Here is a 23,691-nt window from a genome sequence, read left to right as displayed (position 1 = left end):
CCAGGGTCAATATGAAGCAGAGGACAATAGTACAAGCAGCAGCAGAGCCAGGAAACACAGGCAAAGAAGGAGCAGGAAGTGAAGGTATAAATAGACAGAGGGCGCAAGCTAGCTCCGTCTGGCAAGGATGTGATAGGCTCTCCCACTCCTCAGCCTCCCAACCTGATTGGTAGAAGGAGGGGTCACTCAATCAGACTTAGGAGCAGGTGCAGACTGACTAACCACGGGCGTCGACACAGAAGCTGTGTCTGTCAGATCCTTTACAATATATATATACTTTAAAACGGAAGAAATCACTTATACACCGAGCCAGTTTGATCACAACGTGGTATATTTAGCATTGCAAATCATTGCACCTAGCTGTTAGGGAAGATGGACTAGGTTTAGAAGTTTAGTAATGATTGCAACTTCTGCAGCCATGATACTGTTACTGAATACTACCCCCATACTGTTACTGAATAATACTGCCACACCATAACCACATAGTGACTGAATAATACCCCCATACTGTTACTGAATAATACTGCCACACCATAACCACATAGTGACTGAATAATACCCCCATATTGTTACTGAATAATACCACCCCACCATAACCACATAGTGACTGAATAATAGCACCATACTGTTACTGAATAATACCGCCACACCATAACCACATGGTGACTAAATAATACCCCCATACTGTTATTGAATACTACCCCCATAATGTTACTGAATAATACTGCCACACCATAACCACATAGTGACTGATTAATACCCCCATTCCGTTACTGAATAATACCCCCATACTGTTACTGAATAATACCCCATACTGTTACTGAATAAAACCCCATACTGTTACTGAAAAACACTGCCACACCATAACCACATAGTGACAGAATAATAACCCCCATACTGTTACCGAATAAAAGCCACTATACAAAGACCAATATTACCACCATATAGTGGTAGATGCCAGTTACACACAGGAGCTCTGCAGAACATATAAGTGAATACAGCACATTTATATCTAGTGACTCACAGGTGATGTTTTCTCGTCATTAGTCATTCACTTCCCCTTTTTTTTCTCCATCCAGCTCAGACCACTGTGATGACTTATTCCAGCCACAACTCGTCTCTGCAGAATTTGACACACAGACATGTTGGTTTGTCGCTTTTCCAGTACCCTCCACATCTATACCCTATCCTATAAACAAGCTCGTAATCCACAGTGCCCCAGATGGTAATAATGATCCCTCAGTGTGCGACACAATAAAAGTGCCCCATCAGTAACCATGCCTCCTTTGTGCCCCCACAGCAATAATGCCCCTTTTGTGCCCCATGTAGAAAGTGCCACACACAGGCCCCTGCATCATAATGCCCCCTGTAGATAGTGCAACACACAGCCCCCTGTAGATGGCGCCACAGTCCTCCCCCCTTTTATATAATGCCACACAACCCCCCTTAGTAGATAGTGCCACACAGCCTCCCTTAGTAGATAGTGCCACACAGCCCCCCTCCCTTGTATATAGTGCCACACAGAACCCCCCTTGTATATAATGCCACACAGAAGCCCCCCTTGTATATTTGTATATAGTGCCACAGAGCCCCCCTTGTATACAGTGCCAAACAGCCCCCCTTTTAATATATAGTGTCACACAGTCCTCCCCTTGTATATAGTGCCATTCAGCCCCCCTTGTATATAGTGCCACACCCCCTCCTTGTATATAGTGCTACACAGCAATCCCCTCTTTATATTTCCACACAGCCCTCCTCCCTTGTATATAGTGCGACAAAGCCCCCTTCCTCTTGTATATAGTGCCACACAGCCCCTTGTATATAGTACCACACAGCCCCACTCCCCTTATATATGGTGTTACACAACAATCGCCCCCCTCCGCTGTATATAGTGCCACACCGCCCCCTTCCCCATGTATATAGTGCCACACAGCTCCCCCCCCCTTGTAAATATTAACACACAGCCCCCCTCCCCTTGTATATAGTGCTACACAACAATCGCCCCCTGTATATTTCCACACAGCCCCCTCCCTTGTTTATAGTGCCACACAGAACCCACCCCCCTGTATATAGTGCTACACAGCAATCCCCCTCTGTATATAGTATGGGGGGAAACCTCGACTCCCAGCAGGTCCTGAAGGTCTACAGGTGTCAGGGCATGCTGGGAGTTATATCTCCCCATGGAGGAGAAGGGGATAACCCAGTCATTTTTTTGCATATTTACTTTCTTTATTTACCTACTTGTGGAGACTGGAGAGGACTGCGGATGGACATGCTTTTCTATAAAGATGCTAGACTGAGGTTGACTCATTTGTCAGTTCAGCTCTGTGTGACAAGTAAACCCGCCACTGCGATGTGGACAAGATAGGGTTAGAGTACTGAGGAGGCGGGGCCGGGATTAATGAGGCGGGGCTTAGAACAGAAACAGGGCCGAGAACTGAGGAGCCGTGTCAGTGGTTGAGGAGGAGGAAGGGGGCCAGGACACTGCAGTGTGCCACAAAAAACACCAGGCTTCAAGTTCCAGCACTATTCAGTGAGAGGAAGAGGTGAGCAGGAAGCGGCCTACAGCTTACACCGGCCCATCTGGATTTTGCCAGAATTGCCAGATGGGCAGTCCGGCCCTGCCACCAAAAATGTTAATGAAAGTTTAGAAAAAAATTATATGTACCCCAAAATGGTGCCATTGAAACATACAGAACAATAAAAAAATTATGGCTTTCCGAATGCGGCGATGAAAAATTAAAAAATGCTTGATCCTTAAAGGAGTATTGCCATCTTGAACATTTATGGCATATCCACTGTTCAATAGATGCGGGTCCCACCTCTAGGACCCGCACCTATCCCTAGAAAGGGGTCCTATCTTATCTTGCTCTCGCTGCTCTTTGGGCCACTGACTGAGGAGATGGCTGGGATTATGGAAACAGCCGAGCTCACTCAGCTATGCTGTTTCTGTAACTCCCAAAGAAGTTAATGAGACTTCCGTAAACAGTGTAGAACAGCGAGTTATGCTGTTTCAATTGCTCCTGAGTCCCGTAAAAATGTAGCTTACTGTAATGATGGGGGTAGGGAAACGGACAAGTGAGCCCTAATCTACCTGCCACTCTGTCCCTGCCTACTTGCAACGACCCGCCCTAGGCGACGGGGTACAACTGGGCGGCGGTCCCTACGCTCAGTAAGTGCACGAGACAAACAGACAAGGGAACACAAAGCAAAGGGAAAGGGGCAGTTGCCCACGGCAACACCGTGAGCAACAAGAGTGGTGAACGAGCCGAGTCAAACCAGGAGTGCACGAGGTACCAAACGCAGAGCAGGAGAGTAGTCGGTAAGCCAGGGTCAGGATCAAATAATTAGAAGCTGTAGCTGCGCCAGGAAACCACACGAGAAGAATCACAAGCAAAGGAGGAACAGGAAATGCAGGTATAAATAGACAGAGGGCGGGAGCTAGCTCCGTCTGGCCAGGCTGCGATAGGTTCTCCCACTCCTAAGCCTGCCATCCTGAGTGGTGGAAGATGGAGTCAGTCTCAGAGACATAGACTAAGGTGCAGACTTATTACTTATGGGCGTATACACACAAGTTGTGCCTGGCAGATCCTTTACAGTACCCCCCCTTTTATGAGGGGCCACCGGACCCTTTCTAAGTGGACCTGGTTTATTGGGGAAACGAAGGTGGAACTTCCTGACCAATACCCCAGCGTGAACATCCCGGGCGGGTACCCAAGTCCTCTCTTCAGGCCCGTATCCTCTCCAATGGACCAGGTACTGGAGGGAGCCTTGGACCATCTTGCTGTCCACAATCTTGGCCACCTCGAATTCCACCCCCTCAGGGGTGAGAACGGGAACAGGAGGTTTCCTCGAGGGAGCCAAGGACGGGGAGCAGCGTTTAAGGAGGGAGGCATGAAACACGTCATGTATTCGAAAAGATGGGGGCAACTCCAGTCGGAAGGAGACAGGATTGAGGACTTCAATGACCTTGTACGGCCCAATAAACCGGGGAGCAAACTTCTTGGACGGGACCTTAAGGCGCAAGTTCCTAGACGATAACCACACCAGATCCCCGACCATAAACAAGGGGTTAGCAGAACGTCTTCTATCAGCCTGAGTTTTTTGTACGCTCTGGGACGCCTCTAGGTTCTTCTGAACCTGGGCCCAGACTGTGCACAGTTTATTGGGGAAACGAAGGTGGAACTTCCTGGCCAATACCCCAGCGTGAACATCCCGGGCGGGTACCCAAGTCCTCTCTTCAGGCCCGTATCCTCTCCAATGGACCAGGTACTGGAGGGAGCCTTGGACCATCTTGCTGTCCACAATCTTGGCCACCTCGAATTCCACCCCCTCAGGGGTGAGAACGGGAACAGGAGGTTTCCTCGAGGGAGCCAAGGACGGGGAGCAGCGTTTAAGGAGGGAGGCATGAAACACGTCATGTATTCGAAAAGATGGGGGCAACTCCAGTCGGAAGGAGACAGGATTGAGGACTTCAATGACCTTGTACGGCCCAATAAACCGGGGAGCAAACTTCTTGGACGGGACCTTAAGGCGCAAGTTCCTAGACGATAACCACACCAGATCCCCGACCATAAACAAGGGGTTAGCAGAACGTCTTCTATCAGCCTGAGTTTTTTGTACGCTCTGGGACGCCTCTAGGTTCTTCTGAACCTGGGCCCAGACTGTGCACAGTTCCCGATGAACGACCTCTACCTCGGGATTGTTGGAACTACCAGGTGAAACGGAGGAGAACCGTGGATTAAACCCAAAATTACAGAAAAAGGGGGAGACCCCTGACGAGTTACTGACTCGGTTATTAAGGGAAAATTCGGCGAGGGGAATGAATGAGACCCAATCATATTGACAGTCAGAGATAAAACACCTTAAATATTGTTCTAGAGACTGATTAGTCCTCTCAGTTTGGCCATTAGTTTCAGGATGGAAGGCAGAGGAGAAGGACAAATCAATCTCTAACTTTTTACAGAAGGCTCTCCAAAACAATGAAAGAAATTGTACCCCTCTGTCCGAAACAATATTGACCGGGACCCCATGGAGACGCAGGATGTGTTTGACAAACAAGGTAGCTAACGTCTTGGCGTTGGGTAGTTTCTTGAGGGGCACAAAGTGGCACATCTTACTGAAGCAGTCTACTACCACCCACACCACCGACTTGCCTTGAGATGGAGGCAAATCGGTGATAAAATCCATGGAGATATGGGTCCAAGGTCTCTGGGGAATGGGCAAAGAACGTAGTAAGCCCGCTGGTCGGGACCTGGGAGTCTTGGACCTAGCACAAACCTCACAAGAGGCGATGTAGGCCTTAACGTCTTTAGGCAACCCAGGCCACCAATAGTTTCTGGCAATGAGGTGTTTGGTACCCAGGATGCCTGGATGACCAGATAGTGCAGAGTCATGATTTTCCCTAAGTACCCTTAGCCGGTATTGCAGGGGAACAAACAGCTTGTCCTCAGGAAGGTTCCCGGGAGCTGAACCTTGATCAGCCGCAATTTCAGAGACTAAATCAGAATCAATAGAAAAAATGATTATACCAGGAGGCAAAATACAAGCAGGATCTTCCTCCGAAGGAGGACTGGCCATGAAGCTACGCGACAGTGCATCGGCCTTAATATTTTTAGACCCAGCCCTATAGGTAACCAAAAAGTTGAATCTGGTAAAAAATAGCGCCCATCGAGCTTTTCTCGGGTTTAGCCTCCGGGCAGATTCTAGGAAAACCAGATTCTTGTGGTCGGTAAGGACCGTTACCTGGTGCCTAGCCCCCTCCAGGAAGTGGCGCCACTCTTCAAATGCCCATTTAATGGCTAAGAGTTCGCAGTTGCCAATATCATAGTTACTCTCAGTGGGCGAAAACTTCCTGGAGAAGTAGGCACAGGGACGGAGATGGGTGAGGGACCTGGTACCCTGGGACAAGACAGCCCCCACTCCCACCTCGGATGCGTCAACTTCCACGATAAATGGCTCCATTTGGTTGGGCTGAACCAGCACCGGGGCCGAGATAAAGCACTTCTTAAGGACCTCAAAAGCCTGGACAGCCTCAGGAGACCAGTGGAGGAGATCAGCACCTTTGCGAGTGAGGTCCGTAAGAGGCTTAGCGATGACCGAGAAGTTAGCAATAAATCTCCTGTAATAATTAGCGAACCCCAAAAAACACTGTAACGCCTTCAGGGAGGCAGGTTGGACCCATTCCGCCCCACAGCCTGGACCTTGGCGGGGTCCATGCGGAATTAATGAGGAGTGAGGATTTGACCCAAAAATTGTATCTCCTGTACCCCAAACACACATTTTTCGGTTTTCTCAATCAGTTTGTTTTCCCGAAGGACCTGGAGCACCTTCCTGACATGCTCAATGTGGGAGGACCAGTCCTTGGAAAACACCAGTATGTCATCAAGGTACACTACAAGAAATACCCCCAGGTAATCTCTCAAAATCTCATTTATGAAATTCTGGAAGACTGCAGGAGCATTACACAACCCAAAGGGCATGACGAGGTATTCTAAATGACCTTCGGGCGTGTTAAACGCAGTGTTCCACTCATCCCCCTCTTTGATGCGGATAAGGTTATACGCCCCCCCCCCCCCCGTAGATCAAACTTAGAGAACCATTGGGCCCCCTGAACCTGATTAAAGAGATCAGGAATCAAAGGAAGGGGATACTGGTTCCTTACAGTGACCTTATTCAAGTTACGGTAGTCAATGCATGGCCTAAGACCACCATCCTTCTTCCCTACAAAGAAGAAGCCAGCACCTACCGGAGAAGTAGAGGGGCGAATGTAACCCTTGGCCAGGCATTCCTGGATATACTCTCTCATGGCTTCACGTTCGGGACAAGAAAGATTAAATATCCTACCCTTAGGAAGCTTAGCTCCTGGTACCAATTCGATAGCGCAATCGTATTCTTTATGAGGAGGTAACACTTCGGAGGCCTCCTTAGAGAAAACATCAGCGAAGTCCTGAACAAACTCAGGTAGCGTGTTCACCTCCTCAGGGGGAGAAATAGAATTAACAGAAAAACATGACGTCAAGCATTCATTACCCCATTTGGTAAGCTCCCCAGTATTCCAGTCAAACGTGGGATTATGCAACTGCAACCAGGGAAGGCCTATACCAAATCGGACGATAATCCCTGCATCAACAGTACGGAGCACTGCTCCAAATGCATGGAGCCAACAAGGAGTTCAAAAACAGGGGTATGCTGTGTAAAATAACCATTAGCAAGAGGAGTGGAGTCGATACCCACTACCGGGACAGGTTTAGGCAAATCAATAAAAGGCATAGCTAGAGACATAGCAAATTCCACAGACATGATATTAGCAGAAGACCCTGAATCCACGAAAGCACTGCCGGTAGCAGACCTACCACCAAAAGAGACCTGAAAGGGAAGCAAGATTTTTTTACGTTTCATATTTACGGGAAATACCTGTGCGCCCAAGTGACCTCCCCGATGATCACTTAGGCGCGGAAGTTTTCCGGCTGCTTATTCTTACGCCTAGGACAGGTGTTCACTTGATGCTTGTCATCCCCACAATAGAAGCAGAGACCATTCTTCCTGCGGAACTCTCTACGTTGTTGGGGGGACACGGAGGCCCCGAGTTGCATAGGTTCCTTCGAGTCTTCCATGGAAGAACGAAGCAACGGGACCTCGGGAGGCATCATGGGGGAGTCAGAGGGGAAAACACAAAAACGTTCAAGCTGTCGTTCCCTGAGACGTCGGTCAAGTCGTACCGCTAAAGCCATAACCTGGTCTAGGGAGTCAGAAGAGGGATAGCTAACTAGCAGGTCTTTCAGGGCGTTCGACAGACCCAACCTAAACTGGCACCTTAAGGCAGGGTCATTCCACCGAGAAGCTACGCACCACTTCCTAAAGTCAGAACAATACTCCTCAACAGGTCTCTTACCCTGACATAAGGTCACCAGCTGACTCTCGGCAAAGGCAGTCCTGTCAGTCTCGTCATAAATGAGTCCGAGAGCAGAAAAGAAACGATCAACGGAGGAAAGTTCAGGGGCGTCAGGAGCCAAGGAGAAGGCCCACTCTTGGGGCCCTTCCTGGAGCCGGGACATAATTATACCCACCCGCTGGCTCTCAGAACCTGAGGAATGAGGCTTTAAGCGAAAGTAGAGCCTACAACTCTCCCGAAAGGAGAGAAAAGTCCTCCGGTCCCCTGAGAACCGGTCAGGCAACTTGAGGTGGGGTTCAAGAGGTGAGGTGAGGGGCACTACCATGGTAGCATCAGGCTGGTTGACCCTCTGAGCCAGGGCCTGGACCTGTAGGGAGAGACCCTGCATTTGCTGGGCCAGGGTCTCAAGGGGATCCATAGTAGTGTCAGGGAGCAATGATGGGGGTAGGGAAACGGACATGTGAGCCCTAATCTACCTGCCACTCTGTCCCTGCCTACTTGCAACGACCCGTCCTAGGCGACGGGGTACAACTGGGCGGCGGTCCCTACGCTCAGTAAGTGCACGAGACAAACAGACAAGGGAACACAAAGCAAAGGGAAAGGGGCAGTTGCCCACGGCAACACCGTGAGCAACAAGTGTGGTGAACGAGCCGAGTCAAACCAGGAGTGCACGAGGTACCAAACGCAGAGCAGGAGAGTAGTCAGTAAGCCAGGGTCAGTATGGAGCAGGATCAAATAATTAGAAGCTGTAGCTGGGCCAGGAAACCACACGAGAAGAATCACAAGCAAAGGAGGAACAGGAAAGGCAGGTATAAATAGACAGAGGGCGGGAGCTAGCTCCGTCTGGCCAGGCTGCGATAGGTTCTCCCACTCCTAAGCCTGCCATCCTGAGTGGTGGAAGATGGAGTCAGTCTCAGAGACATAGACTGATTACCTATGGGCGTATACACAGAAGTTGTGCCTGGCAGATCCTTTACACTTACCAGGATGCACTATTTCCGTAACTCCAATTCATTTCTATGGAAGTTACGGAGACAGAGTAGGTCAGCAAGCTTGGCTGTTTCCATACTCCAGACCACCTTGTCAGTCAGTTGCCGGAGACCAGTAAGAGCCGGACAAGGTGGGACCCGCATTTATCAGACATTTATGGCATATCCTGTGGATATGCCACAAATGTCCAAGATGGGAAAACCCATTTATTGCCAAAATAGGCCTAGTCATTAAGGGGTTAAGAGACTGGTAGCCATCTTATGCGTGCAACCTACATTCAAAGCAGCACGATGCAGGAGGATAGCAGCAACCAGGAAGTGAAAGCCAGGCACTCGGAGAGGTGAGTCAGAGTTTTGTGACACATATAGGTTTATATCGTAGCCAGCTACACTAAGAGTTGTGTATGATTAAAAGGGTTGACCCACAATTAAATATTAAATTTCAATTGGAAGCAATTAAAAAGGAAAATGTTCCTGTGTCTAGATATTGCTCCCCCATCCCGATTTTTCTTATTCCCTCTCTGGAACGTCCACCTAATGTGTCCAGTGCCAATGAGGGGAAGTCACTTCTGGTACGCAGATTCTTATTGGCTGGCCTGCTCAATAGCAAGAATCAAGTATATCCGGGGCGGTGAGACTGAGATACTGTGTGACCACTCGCACTGAATACATTAGGTAGACGTCCTGAGAGGGAATCATAAGAACCCATATCAGAACAGTTGTTGGTTTCTTGGGCTTGGTTCTGAACGTGGCCCGTCACCTCAATGCAATATACTGCCTCCAGTTTTGAATTTCTGTTCTCAGCCTGGTAAGAAATTTATTAAGTTCAGGTAATATGATCTGCAGAGAAAGGGATGAAGCAGGACTGGGTACTAAGTTTAGATCGAGTGCGTCAGTAACCTTTGGTTTGTAAACTAAACAGGTCACTGTAGTTCACTTTCATTATGGATCTCCTCAGTACAGATAAACATGAATGGAGTAAGTTCATGAACTGTATACAATAATAAAATGTGTCAGATGGGTACAGGCACATATACTCAATATACATCTTTTTGCATTCTGAGATGATAGAAATATTAATGGCCACTGGGATTATACAGAGATAAGAATGGACCAAAAGCAAAAATGATAATGTACCCTCCTGATGCTAGTTCTTGCTACCCTAGGGTCTGAGCGATTGGACCCCCACTGGTCAGACATTTGTCACCTATCCAGTGGATAGGTAATAAATGTTCTTTATGGGAAAACCCCTTTAAGATGGCCATACATACAATACCACGAAAACATCTGCCGGAATTCCCATAGAAATGAATGGAGTGCTGGCCGAGCATGCGTACTAGCGTTCTATTTTCATGGAGCACTTCGGGGGATTTTCGATGCCCCGTTGTCCTGATCACTGTGGATCCCAGCAGTCGGAACCCCAGCGATCGCAATTGTATCCCCTATCCTGTGGAAGACGTGTTTTGTAGAAACCTCTTTAAGATAGCTATTGGCTTAATGCATGTTCAGTCAACTGCTACTCCGCTGGACTCCACTTTAGACATATACGCGTGGCTCAACCAAGCATGCATGTTTTCTTCAATTGAGAAAGGAAAAAAAGCCGCTGCCAGACCCCTTGGCAGTGGCTTATCTTCCGCGGAAAGGACCAGATATGTTGAAAACCAGTTGTCACGATGCGGGGTGTGGACTCACTGGGCCGTACCGCGTAGCGGAAAGGCAGCTGGCCAACCAGGTACAATACAATGTCTATAGTCCGGAAAGAGTACCTGTGGCAATGTAGAGAGTAGCGGTGATTCAGGCTTAAGATGAGGCTCCGGCAGCAGGCAGACACCCGGTGGGTGTAACATAGTAGATGCAACGGAAGACACAACTCGACTTCAACTCTAGACGGCACAGAGGCACGGTAGCACAGGATACAGGCAGCAGGAACAGGTAACACTGGAAACTGGAAAACACTAGGAGACCAAGACAAGACAAACTAAGGTAACACAACAACGATCAGGCAATGATCAAGAGGGCAGAGCCCTTTTTATAGTCCAGCAGCATTCTGGGCTGATTGCAGATTCACTGCAACTGGATGCGTACTGGCCCTTCAAGGCCGTGCACGCGCCGGCGCGCGCACCCTGCGGGAAACAGTCACTGAACCAGGAAGTGAGTGCCGGCGTCTCTCAGGAGGGAGATGCCGCCGAGAACTCACACGTCCATGACCGCGGCCGTCAGAGGGTAAGACAGAACGACGGTTCGCGGCCATAGACGTTACAGTATCCCCCCTCTTACGCCCCCTCCTCTTAGGGCCAGAGTGGGAGAGGAACTTCTTCAGGAGGACAGGGGCATCGATGTTCTTCTCTGGCTCCCAAGATCTTTCTTCTGGACCAAATCATCTCTAATCCTTCAAATAGAATGTCCTTCCTCCCACTTTCTTGGTAGCCAGGATCTCTCTTACTTCAAAAGTCCCTGACAAGCCGCCAGGAGCCACTGCGGATTTAGGAGTCCTGGAGCAGCGGTTCAGGACCACAGGCTTCAGCAAGGAGACATGGAAGGAGTTAGGGATCTTGAGGGTGGGAGGCAGCCGAACCTTATAAAACACAGGATTAATCTGCAGCAGAATCTTGAAGGGGTCCGAGGAACCTGGGAGCAAATTTGCAAGAAGGAACCCTCAGCCGGATATTCCTGGAAGACAGCCAGACCTTTGTACCTGGAAGAAACTGGGGAGGTTCTCGTCTTCTAATGTCTGCCTTTCTCTTTATGCGGTCCACCGCTAGCAGAATAGAAGATCGGGTCTGTTGCCATATCTGCAGAAAGTCCCTGAACGTAGAGTCAGCTGCAGGCACAACGGACATAGTAGAGACAGGAAGAGGTATTCGAGGATGTTGGCCATAGACAATGAAGAACGGACTGGAGGTGGTGGACTCACTAGTATGGTTATTATAGGAGAACTCAGCCCATGGGAGCAGCTGCACCCAGTCATCATGCCGCCTGGAGACAAAGTGCCGCAGATAGTTTTCCATAATCTGGTTAACCCTTTCGACTTGACCATTGGACTGAGAATGATAGGCCGAGGAGAAGTCCAACTTTACACAGAGGAGACCGCAGAGTGCTCTCCAGAACTTCAAGGTGAACTGGACCTCTCGATCCGAGACAATATGCAGAGGCAAACCGTCCAGACGGAAGATGTGTTGAACGAACAGATCAGCCAGTCGAGCAGCAGAAGGCAGACCAGTCAGAGGAACAAAATGAGCCATTTTAGAAAATCGATCCACCACCACCCAGACCACACTGCATCCAGCAGAGAGAGGCAGATCTGTGATAAAGTGCATTGCAATATGACGCCAGGGGGCATCAGGCACAAGCAGTGGTTGGAGCAGACCAGCTGGTCTGGAGTGGGCAACATTATTTGCTGCGCATACCGTACAGGAGGAGAAAAATTCTGTGACGTCTTTGGGCAGCGTGGCCCACCAGAACTGACGGGCAATTAGTTCTCGGGTCTTACGAGCACCCACGTGACCTGCCAGCTTGGAACTGTGACCCCAGCAAAGAATTCTTCTTCTGTCTGCCAGACGTACAAAAGTCCTTCCCGGAGGAATATCTCTAATTAGGGTCAATAATATTCTGTGGGGACTAGACAGTGTTCTCTGTCTCAAATGACCTAGACAAGGCACCGGCCCTCACATTCTTGTCGGCAGGTCGGTAGTGTAGCTCAAACTGGAACCGAGCAAAGAACAGCGACCACCTGGCTTGACAAGGATTCAGCCGTTGAGCCGTCTGAAGATAGGTCAGGTTCTTGTGGTCCGTGAAGACCAGGATTGGATGAGCTGCGCTTTCTAGTTGGTGTCTCCATTCTTGCAGAGCTAGCTCGATAGCCAGTAACTCCCGATCCCCAATCGAGTAGTTGCGCTCTGCGGGAGAAAAAAGCTTGGAGTAGTAGCCCCATACCACAGTCTTGCCTTTCGAACCTCTCTGGAACAAAGGTGGGCCAGTACCAACAGAGGAGGCGTTCACCTCCAACGAAAACTGTAGGGATACATCAGGATGATGAAGGATAGAGGCTGACGTGAAGGCCTTTTTTAAGGTTTTGAATGTGGTTTCTGCTTCTGGAGTCCACTCCTTGGCATTCATGCCCTTTTTGGTGAGAGTAGAGATGGGATCTGTCAAAGAAGAGAAGTTGGGAATGAACGGTCGGTAGAAGTAGAGAATCCCAGGAAGCATTGTATGGCCCTTAAGCCTTGAGGGTGTGGCCATTCCAGGACAGCCTTTACCTTCTTAGGGTCCATCCTGAGGCCCTGATCGGAGATGATATAGCCCAAGAAGGGTAGAGACTTTCTTTCAAACATGCACTTCTCCAGCTTGGCATAAAGATGATTCTCCCTTAAACGAAGCAAAACCTGGCGGACATGTCTCTCATGAGTTACTGGATTTGGGGAAAAAAATCTAAATGTCATCGAGATACTCCACAACACAGCCATAGAGGAGATCACAAAATATGTCATTGACAAATTCTTGAAACACTGCGGGGGCGTTACATAGGCCAAACGGCGTAACCAGGAATTCGTAGTGCCCATCACGTGTATTAAATGCAGTCTTCCACTCGTCACCCTGACGAATACGGATTAGATTGTAGGCCCCCCGCAGGTCCAGTTTAGAAAAAAATGTTGCCCCCCGTATGCGATCAAACAGTTCCGAGATCAAAGGCAATGGGTATCTTTACCGTGATCTGGTTGAGAGCCCGGTAGTCAATGCTGGGTCGGAGACATCCATCTTTTTTCTTGACAAAGAAAAACCCGGCTCCAGCCGAGGATGATGATTTACATATGAAGCCCATCTTGAGATTCTCCTTAATGTAGGTCGACATAGACTGGGTTTCCGGTAAGGAGAGAGGGTATACTCTACCGCAAGGAGGGGACGAATCGAGAATGAAGTCGATAGGACAATCATACGCTCGATGTGGAGGCAACGTCTCTGCTTCCTTCTTGTCGAAGACATCTGCGTACTGAGAGTAACAAGGAGGCAACCCTGCCAATGACTGATGCGGAGGAGGCTGAAGCGGATGGATATGCCCCAGACAGCGGTTGAGACACTTGGGACCCCACTGGAGAACCTCTCCGGTATTCCAATCCAGGACTGGGGCGTGTAGACGGAGCCAAGGCACACCCAGCAGCACGGGGTTGACAGCCTTGGGTAGGACAAACAGGGAGATGAGCTCGGAGTGAAGGGCTCCCACTTGAAGCCTCAGCGGCTTGGTCACGGACAAAATTGGATCAGGCAGCGGCAGTCCATCTACCGAGGCAACAGTCAATGGCCTTTCCAGCAGAACAGTGGGCAAATGAAGCAGGTCCAGAAGGTCTTGGCAAATGAAATTGGCTGCACAGCCAGAGTCCAGGCAGGCAGAGACCGGATGGGGCCTCTCGCCTGCAACGATGGTCACAGGAATGAACAGTCCAGCTGCATAGGGACCTCGGGAGGAGCAGTAGAAGAAGGCAAGATGGGTTGTTGAAAGTTGGACGCCAGTCTAGGAAGCCGTCTCTCTTGTCGAACTTCTTGAGATGTTTCCTTGAGCCTTATGTCCACTCGAGTAGCAAGTAGAATCAGGGTGTCCAAGGTAGATGGTAAATCCCAAGCAGCAAGTTCGTCCTTGATCTCGGGTGATAGGCCATGCCAGAAGGAAGCTACCAACGCCTCGTTGTTCCAGGACAGTTCTCCTGCCAGGGTCCGGAACTAGATGGTGTACTCGCCCACGGAGGCGTCCCCCTGGCGAAGGTTCAACATAGCAGTGGCTGCCGACGAGACTCGCTCAGGCTCTTCAAACACTGTACGGAATAACCGCACGAACCCCTGGAAGTCTTGGGTCTCGGGTCCCTGTCGTTCCCAGATTGGGTTCGCCCACTCCAGGGCCTTGCCGGCAAATAAGGAGATAATGAAGGCAATCCTGGCTCCGTCTGAAGGAAATGCTCTGGCGTGCAGGGTGAAGTGGATATAACACTGGTTAAGAAATCCCCTGCACGCGCTTGCGTCTCCATGGAAACGAGGTGGCAGTGTTAGCGAGAACCGAGGATCAGAATCGGAGCTGCCAGGAGGTGTAGCAGGAGGGTCAGTTGCAGGAGCTTGAACAGGAGCAGAGGAGGAAGCAGCTAGCGCACCAAGCTGCTGTGCCATGGAATCTACTGCAACAAGAAGTTGATCCTGTCGTGCTCGCAGATCCTGCAGGTCCGCCTGCATGGCTTGGGAGGGTGACAGGCCTTTGAATTGACCAGCGGGGTCCATGGCCTGAGCGTACTGTCACGATGCGGGGTGTGGATCCACTGGGCCGTACCGCGTAGCAAAAAGGCAGCTGGCCAACCAGGTACAATACAATGTCTATAGTCCGGAAAGGGTACCTGTGGCAATGTAGACAGCAGCGGTGATTCAGGCTTAAGATGAGGCTCCGGCAGCAGACAGACACCCGGTGGGTGTAACACAGTAGATGCAGCGGAAGACACAACTCGACTTCAACTCTAGATGGCACAGAGGCACGGTAGCACAGGATACAGGGTACAGGCAGCAGGAACGGGTAACACTGGGAACTGGAAAACACTAGCAGACCATTTGCAAGACAAACTAAGGTAACACAACAATGCTCAGGCAATGATCAAGAGGGCAGAGCCCTTTTTATAGTCTAGCAGCATTCTGGGCTGATTGCAGATTCACTGCAACTGGATGCGTACTGGCCATTTAAGGCCATGCATGCGCAGGCGCGTGTGCCCTGCGGGAGACAGTCCCTGAACCAGGAAGTGAGTGCCAGCGGCTCTCAGAAGGGAGATGCCGCCGACAACTCACACGTCCATGGCCGCGGCTGTCAGAGGGTAAGTCAGAATACGGTCCGTGGCCATAGGCGTTACACCAGTCAGGAGAGTCAAGAGGCCCCCATATACATTAGATAGTTTGCCGATTCCAGCTAAATTGGTGGGTTCGCCCAACTTTTATCAAATGTGTATGGCCACATTAAGACATAAAACTTTAGTTAGATTATTTTTTTTGAAAAGAACTATAGATATATGTATGTATATTTTGAAAAGATGTTAGAGTATTAGAGTTATTTTCACAATTAATAGAAGAATGGGGTGTTACTACAATAATATTAGCGTGTTAGCTGCTGAACCTTCTGAATGTCTGATGAAACTAAAACGGCTACTAAGGAGTTTTTATTCAAGGTGCATTTGAATGCGGATTTAACACATTAATTTGGTACCACCATGGGGGCTGTCAGACAGCTGGGACAGTACTAGTAACATTACATTTGAAGCCTCCATAGATCTGACTGTTTTACACAATAGAACATTTACTGCATTTAGAACAATTGGCCTTTTGCAGATCCTTATTTTCATGAAAAACGGATGCACAGAGGACTAAGAATTCTTATTATTCAGGGATCGTTCTTTGAATTGTCAGCTATTTTAGTTTTTCTAGATGTCCTGGAAAGAGGTGAAGACCCAGCAGGAGGCCACCTCCAGTATTATTATTTCATTATAGTGTATCATTGCAGAGTCTTAAGATCTCGTCTTCTCACAGCTTGAGACTTTCCGCTTTGGAGAAAACTTTATATTTACCACGTCACTGTTATGCATTGTTACTTATTTTTATGTTATGTTAATGTTTTAGTCACAATGACAACTGAGGCTTTATTATATAATTCTCGGTAAAGCTATGTTCTCCTGCTAAAAATGTTCTAATGATAATATACAATTATATTTGTTGTACCTGCTGAATTTAATTCTAGTAATTTCCTGCTTCCTGACTAGTTTTTGACCGAGTTGAGAAGTGATTTAAATTGAATGGTACCTAACCCCGGGGTCACTTGTCGAATTTCAAAAGAGAACCTATGAGTATTATCTATGTTCAGGCTTTCCGGGCTTTTTTCAAGAATTTTTTTAATTTATTTTTTGTATGACTTCTACTATCCACCAGTCCTTTTCTGTCCTGTCTATTTTTACTAAGACTGTCTCATGCCAGCCATTGGACAATATGGCCATATGACGTTTTGTCACTATAGAAGAAATGTCACCAAGGCCTAGTAAATACATAGACCCCACAGGGACTGGCAGCAGTAAAAAAAAAATAATACTGTAGGTATATTTGCAAATAGAAGCATATATCTTGGCACATGAGGACATCAAACACAATGCTGACAATTTATAGTTTAATTTAATGGATCTATAAAGAGGACATATCCCCTCTACAGATATATCTATTTTAGTATATACTTGTATTCCCTATAAAATAACAATTCTGGCACATATTTTCTTAGAACTCGGCGTTGTACTGTTCCTCTGTTATTCCTCCTAGAAGTGTATGAATAAATTGACAACTGGGTGTTACAATTACCAGGATGAACAATTATAGATTTCTTTAAAGGGATTTTTCGGGACTCTAATATTGATGGCCCATCCTTAGGACAGATCATCGTTATCAGATTGGGGGGTTCAACCCCCGATGTACCCACCAATCAGTTGACTGAAGGGGTCGCGACGTGAGGATATGTTTACCAGGCGTAGTGCTGTACATTTAATAGTGGCTAAGCCTGGTATTGCAGCTCAGTCCCATTCAGGTAAATAGGACTGAGCTGCAATACCAGGTACAGCCACTATCAAATATAAGGCGCTGTGCCACGTGGTCTCTTCAATCATCTGACCTGCGGGGGTTGTGGTAATCAAATCCCCACTCATCTGAAATTGATGACCCATTAATATAGTCCTGGATAAACCCTTTTACAGTAAAGTGATCTTTATACTGTATATATCTGTCCATATATAGTATAGTAAACGGACCATGTACAGTGTATAGCTTTTTACAATGCTCCTAACTTTTCCCTTCAGTGTGTGTGTGACTATATCTCAGGCTGTATGTTCAGCTCAAAGTTCTTTCTCCTGCCTTACAGATACGTAAAACACTAACATAATATATATATATTGAAATATGTATAATATGACAATAGAAAGCAGGAAGGCAGATGGACACAGTCTGTGCTGAGGGGTTCATTTATTGGGTTGTATATTGTACAATATAACCTGCACACATATATAGTAACCATTCACTCTATTTTTTCCATAATTAGTAGAATAGGAGGCATTGGATTGGTTGCTGTGGGTCATAGGACCGCATAGAATTACATCTGAGCAGCATAAGGTTTCTTTTTTATGGTAATTTTAGAACTTCTGCAAAAAGTAAAAATTGTCTCCCATGTACACCTTCCTCACTAATTGTATATAGTAAAAGCTTTGTGTTCCCAGCAACGTATTACAATATTGTTTCAACATGGTAACTCGCAACATTTTCTTTCCCATGCAGTACGGGTGGATATACCGTATGTGCAAACAAGGGGGCCACTTACACCGAAGAAAAAAAATTATAGTGCTTTCTACTGTATACTAGATGGCATCAGGGGCGGGATTAAAATTTTTAACAGGTTCTCTAATTTGCCAACAAGGACATGCGGGCCGGGGGAGAGGGTCGATTAAATGCAGGGGAGCGGTCCTGGATGCTGCTTCTCCCCTTTCCACAAACCGGCTGTAATTTTAACCCCCCCCCCCCCCCCCCTGGATGGTATGCAAGAAACTATCCTATAGCTCCCAATTATTTTTATATTGTTTCTAGAGCCTTTAGGGAGATGCTCTATTATCAGCTGTAATCAAATTACAGTTGGAGAGCAAGGGGCCGTATACTTTCTTTGCACATCGGCCCTCTGCTGCTTCGGCCCATGTCACAAGCGTACCGTATAGGTGTCACCCATACATTAGCTGACAAGGCACGGTTGAGTGATGGACAGTCACTTAATAAAAACTGCTAATAAATGTTTTCAAATAAAAAATAATATAAAATGTTTATGTTTCCATTCTATCATTTCTGGGCCCCATCTTTTTTGGTATCCTAATTAAACAACATTAATGTAAAATGATGTACTGATCGGAGTTGTCCGTTAATATGGAGACACAAAAGTAAAGTTATAGAATGGATATATTTCTTCCATCTCTGCTGCTTTGAAGGGGATTGCACGCTATGTGTATTTGCAGTAGTTCTATAATGCAGTGGTGAGATATTTTTACATACAGTATTTAGATGAAGTGAGATAATTGTTCTGTTCATTATTGCAGTATGTGAGCTCCGATCTCCTTCTATGGGGGAATTTCTCTGGGGTTTAGAAGCCTCCGGATGGTTAAAGCACATCAAAGCAATACTGGACGCTGGCATCTTCATTGCAAAGGTATTCAGACGTGTTGTATCTGCGTCCTCTATACCATCACTAGTACCCCCATAATCCACAAGAAGAATCCATAAGAATTATTATTTATTTGTGATTTTTGTTTTTTATTTGCACATTCAGGCTGTTTCAGAAGAGGGCGCAAGTGTGCTTGTTCATTGTTCTGACGGATGGGATCGCACAGCTCAAGTCTGCTCTGTATCGAGTCTATTACTTGACCCTTATTACAGAACCATCAAAGGATTTATGGTAAGCGGTTTTATTTCACATACGTGGAGATGGGGTGAATTAACTTTTTGTTGGTGTTATTGTTTGTATAATCTAATTTATTTTTATTTTTCTCAATTACTATTAGGTTTTAATAGAAAAAGACTGGATTTCATTTGGACACAAATTTAACCACAGGTAATTTTGGTCACTGCACACATGCTGGAAAAGTCATCCAACTGTTGAGCTACTCATTGTGAGTGTAAGGCCCCATGCACACGACCGTGCCCGCAATCACGGCCCACGATTGCGGGCACGGCCGGCCGCCGACTGACAGCCACATTTTCGGGCCGTGCTCCCATACAAAGTATGGGAGCACGGCCCGCAAAATGCAAAAGAACGGACATGTTCCATAATTCCCGGAACATTTCCACGGCACGGACACCCTTCCGTAGTGCTACGGAAAGGTGTCCGCGTTCAATGAAAGTGAATGGGTCCGTTTTTGCGGACCGCAATTGCAGTCCGCAAAAACGGAGGTTTTTTACGGTTGTGTGCATGGGGCCTAAGGCTGGGTTCACACGACCTATTTTCAGACGTAAACGAGGCGTATTATGCCTCGTTTTACGTCTGAAAATAGGGCTACAATACGTCGGCAAACATCTGCCCATTCATTTGAATGGGTTTGCCGACGTACTGTGCAGACAACCTGTCATTTACGCGTCGTCGTTTAACAGCTGTCAAAGGACGACGCGTAAAATGACTGCCTCGTCAAAGAAGTGCAGGACACTTCTTTGCAACGTAATTTGAGCCGTTCTTCATTGAAGTCAATGAAGAGCAGCTCAAGATTTACGAGCGTCAAAGACGTCTCGCATAATACGAGGAGGAGCTTTTACGTCTGAAACGAGGCAGCTGTTTTCTCCTGAAAACAGTCTGTCTTTTCAGACGTAAAAGGTAGCTAGCGTGTGCACATACCCTAAGGCCTCATGCACACGATCGCATTGGTTTTAGGGTCCGCAATTCCACAGGTCCGTAGCAGTCCATCGGACTGCAAAAAACCTTTGTTATGCATCCGTTTATTATCCGGACGCACGGATTCACAACAATTCGCCAGTATTGGTGAATCCGCAATCGTGGACCGTAAAATGACTTGTCCTGAATTTCTGCGATCCGCAATTGTGGCCGCTGCACCTATCCGTGTAAATCACGTCGTGTACATGGGGCCACAGAAAATAATGGGTTCCGGATAAATTGTGGCCCGCAAAAATATAGTCGTGTGAATGAGGCCTAACTAAACTTTTAAAAACTTTTGACATATCATATTGACAAGTACGAAGTTTTAATCGGTGGGGGTCTGAGCACTGAGACCCCCACCGATTGGTAAAACGAAGTGGTAGAAGTGCTGTGCCGCTTTGTTTCTGATTAGCTTTCCTGAGAGCGGTGTATGGGCTCAATAGAAAGTCTATGAGTCTGTACACCGTCCGCTTGGCTTTTCGAGGAAAGCCGATCACAAACTAAATGGCACGGCGCTCACCCGAGCACTTCTGCAGGTTCGTTTTAGCAATCGGTGGGGGTCTCACTACTCGGATCCCGACCGATCAAAACTTCACTATGACATGTCAAAAGTTTTTTAAAAGTTGTACTCTCCTGGCCGAACTGACATAGAAAGACGATCTCTTGAGCTGGACTAATCCACTGAGTTCACTGAAGTCAATAAAGATTGTTTTATCCCATTGCCTTCAATGGCGTAAAAACCCTGGCATTTAGGCTGGACTCACACACAGCGTTTTCTGCGTTTTACATGGTGTTATAAATGTTTTTTTACTGCGTTATTTAGTGTAGTCAAATGTTACATTTAAAACACACAAAACAAAGCGGGCAAATCACTAGTAATTGCACAACCCAATAAGTAATAAACAAAATATTTATTATTTCATTATGCCACAAAAACACACAATGAGGGCTTATTCAGACGAACGGGATATACGTCCGTGCAACGCGGGTGATTTTCACGCGCGTCGCACGGACCTATATTAGTCTATGGGGCCGTGCAGACAGGTGCGTGATTTTTACGCTGCGTGAGTCGGCAGCAAAAAAGTCATGACATGTCCGTTCTTTGGGCGTATTTCGCGCATCACGCACCCATTGAAGCCAATGGGTGCGTGAAAACCACGCATGTCACACGGAAGCACTTCCGTGGGACAAGCGTGATTCGCACAACAGCTGTGAAAAGGATGAATGAAAACAGAAAAGCACCACGTGCTTTTCTGTTTACAAACATCCTAACAGAGTATCATAATGATGGCGGCTGCGCGAAAAGCACGCAACCGCGCATCATACGGGGCTGCCACACGGAGCTGTCAAGTGCCTTTTGCGCGCGCAAAACGCTCATCTGAATCCAGCCTTAAAACGCCGTATATGGTATCAATGCCCTGTCCAAAATAAGACACGTGACCAGAGACCAGCACTAATACAGTCCATATATACACACTAGTCCCACCCAGCAAGAGAATCAATTATGGTAAAAAAGGGAAGGGACTGAGCTGGTATTGTATAATGCACATGGCACTTTATATATGTATATATTCTATTTGTGTACCATTTGTTGCATTTTATTTTTGACTATAATTGATTCTCTTGCTGGGGGGACTAGAGTATATCTATGGACTGTATTAGTGCTGGTCTCTGGTCACCTGTCTTATTTTGGACCGGGCCTTGATACTACCATATACGGCGTTTTAATTGTATGTGTTTTTGTGTCTCAATGAAATAATATTTAGTTTTTTACTTATTGAGTTGTGCAATTACTATTGATTTGCCCGCTTTGTTTTGTGTGTTTTTCCATTGTATTTAGGGTATGTGCACACACACTAATTACGTCCGTAATTGACGGACATATTTCGGCCGCAAGTATCGGACCGAACACAGTGCAGGGAGCCGGGCTCCTAGCATCATAGTTATATACGATGCTAGGAGTCCCTGCCTCTCTGCAGGACAACTGTCCCGTACTGTAATCATGTTTTCAGTACGGGACAGTAGTTCCACGGAGAGGCAGGGACTCCTAGCATCGTACATAAATATGATGCTAGGAGCCCGGCTCCCTGCACTGTGTTCGGTCCGGTACTTGCGGCCGAAATACGTCCGTCAATTACGGACGTAATTAGTGTGTGTGCACATACCCTTAGGACTTATCTATTGCTCCCCACTGCTGTACTAATATTTTGAAATGTTACATTAAAGCCTTTAGTGAAATGTAAAAAGCATTACATACAACTGCGATTTGGTTTGTGGCGTTTTTCTTGCTTTTTTTCCAAAATGCAGCATGCTTTGCGTGTAGCGTTTTTTTCTGGCGTTTTTGCCTTATAGGACTTAAAAAACACCAGAATTAAAGCATGTACAAAATTACACCAAATAAAAAAACGCCACCAAAAACCCCAGTAAAAAAATGCATGTAACATGCATTTTCTTTCTTTTTTTTTTTTTAAATGTCATTTTAACCCCTTAGTGACCAGCCCATTTTAGGCCTTAATGACCAAGCTATTTTATTCGTTTTTCTATAGTCACATTCAAAGAGCTATAACGTTTTTATTTTTTCGTCTACATAGCTGTATGAGGACTTGTTTTTTGCGGGATTAGTTGAGCTTTTTAATAGCACCATTTTTGGGTACATATAATTTTTATATTAACTTTTATTAACCTTTTTGGGGGGGATTATAAAAAAAAACTGAAATTCCGCCATTGTTCTATGCGTTTTTAAATTGACGCCGTTCACTTTGCGACGTAAATAACATGTTCCCCTTATTCTATGGGTCGGTACGATTACGGCGATACCACATATGTGGAGGTTTTTTTATGTTTTACGACTTTTGCACAATAAAAACACTTTTGAACTAAAATTATTTGCTTTTGCATCGTCGCTTTCCAAGAGCCGTAATTTTTTTATTTTTCCATCAATGTAGTGATTTTTTGGGCTTGTTTTCTGCGGGACAAGACGTAGTTTTGAATGGTACTGTTTTGGGGTACATGGGACTTATTGATTCATTTTTATTATGACTTTTTTGGGGGGCAATGGAAAAAAATTGCAATTTCGCCATCGTTTTTTGCGTTTTTTTTTTACGGTGTTCACTTTGCGGTTTAAATTACATATTAACTTTATTAATGGAGTCATTACGGTCGCGGCGATACCACATATGTGTACTTTTTTTTTTTTTTTTACACTTTTACTAAATAAAACCACTTTTTATGGAAAAAAATGGTTTTATTTATTTTTTTACTGTACTTTTTATTAATAATCTTTATTTCACTTTGATGACTGATTTTATTAGTCCCACTAGGGGACTTTACTGTGTGATCTTCCGATCGCTGCTATAATGCTC

At 46.6% G+C, this 23,691-nt stretch overlaps 1 protein-coding gene across 3 annotated transcripts in view; it reads left to right on the top strand.

The window, feature by feature from the left end:
- MTMR7 (myotubularin related protein 7) overlaps positions 1-23,691 on the top strand; it is a 99,997-nt gene that overhangs the window by 58,464 nt on the left and 17,842 nt on the right. For all 3 annotated transcript variants that reach the window (XM_075860130.1, XM_075860129.1, XM_075860131.1), the window contains exons 8-10: positions 19,005-19,114; positions 19,235-19,360; positions 19,467-19,516. In XM_075860130.1, coding sequence (XP_075716245.1) covers positions 19,005-19,114; positions 19,235-19,360; positions 19,467-19,516 — 286 coding nt within the window. The remainder of the gene's footprint in view (positions 1-19,004; positions 19,115-19,234; positions 19,361-19,466; positions 19,517-23,691) is intronic.

The sequence above is a fragment of the Rhinoderma darwinii genome, chromosome 1, assembly GCF_050947455.1.
Source record: "Rhinoderma darwinii isolate aRhiDar2 chromosome 1, aRhiDar2.hap1, whole genome shotgun sequence".
Classification (NCBI taxonomy): domain Eukaryota; kingdom Metazoa; phylum Chordata; class Amphibia; order Anura; family Rhinodermatidae; genus Rhinoderma; species Rhinoderma darwinii.
The sequence above is the reverse complement of the archived record's forward strand: the minus strand, read 5'-3'. Positions and strand labels throughout refer to the sequence as shown.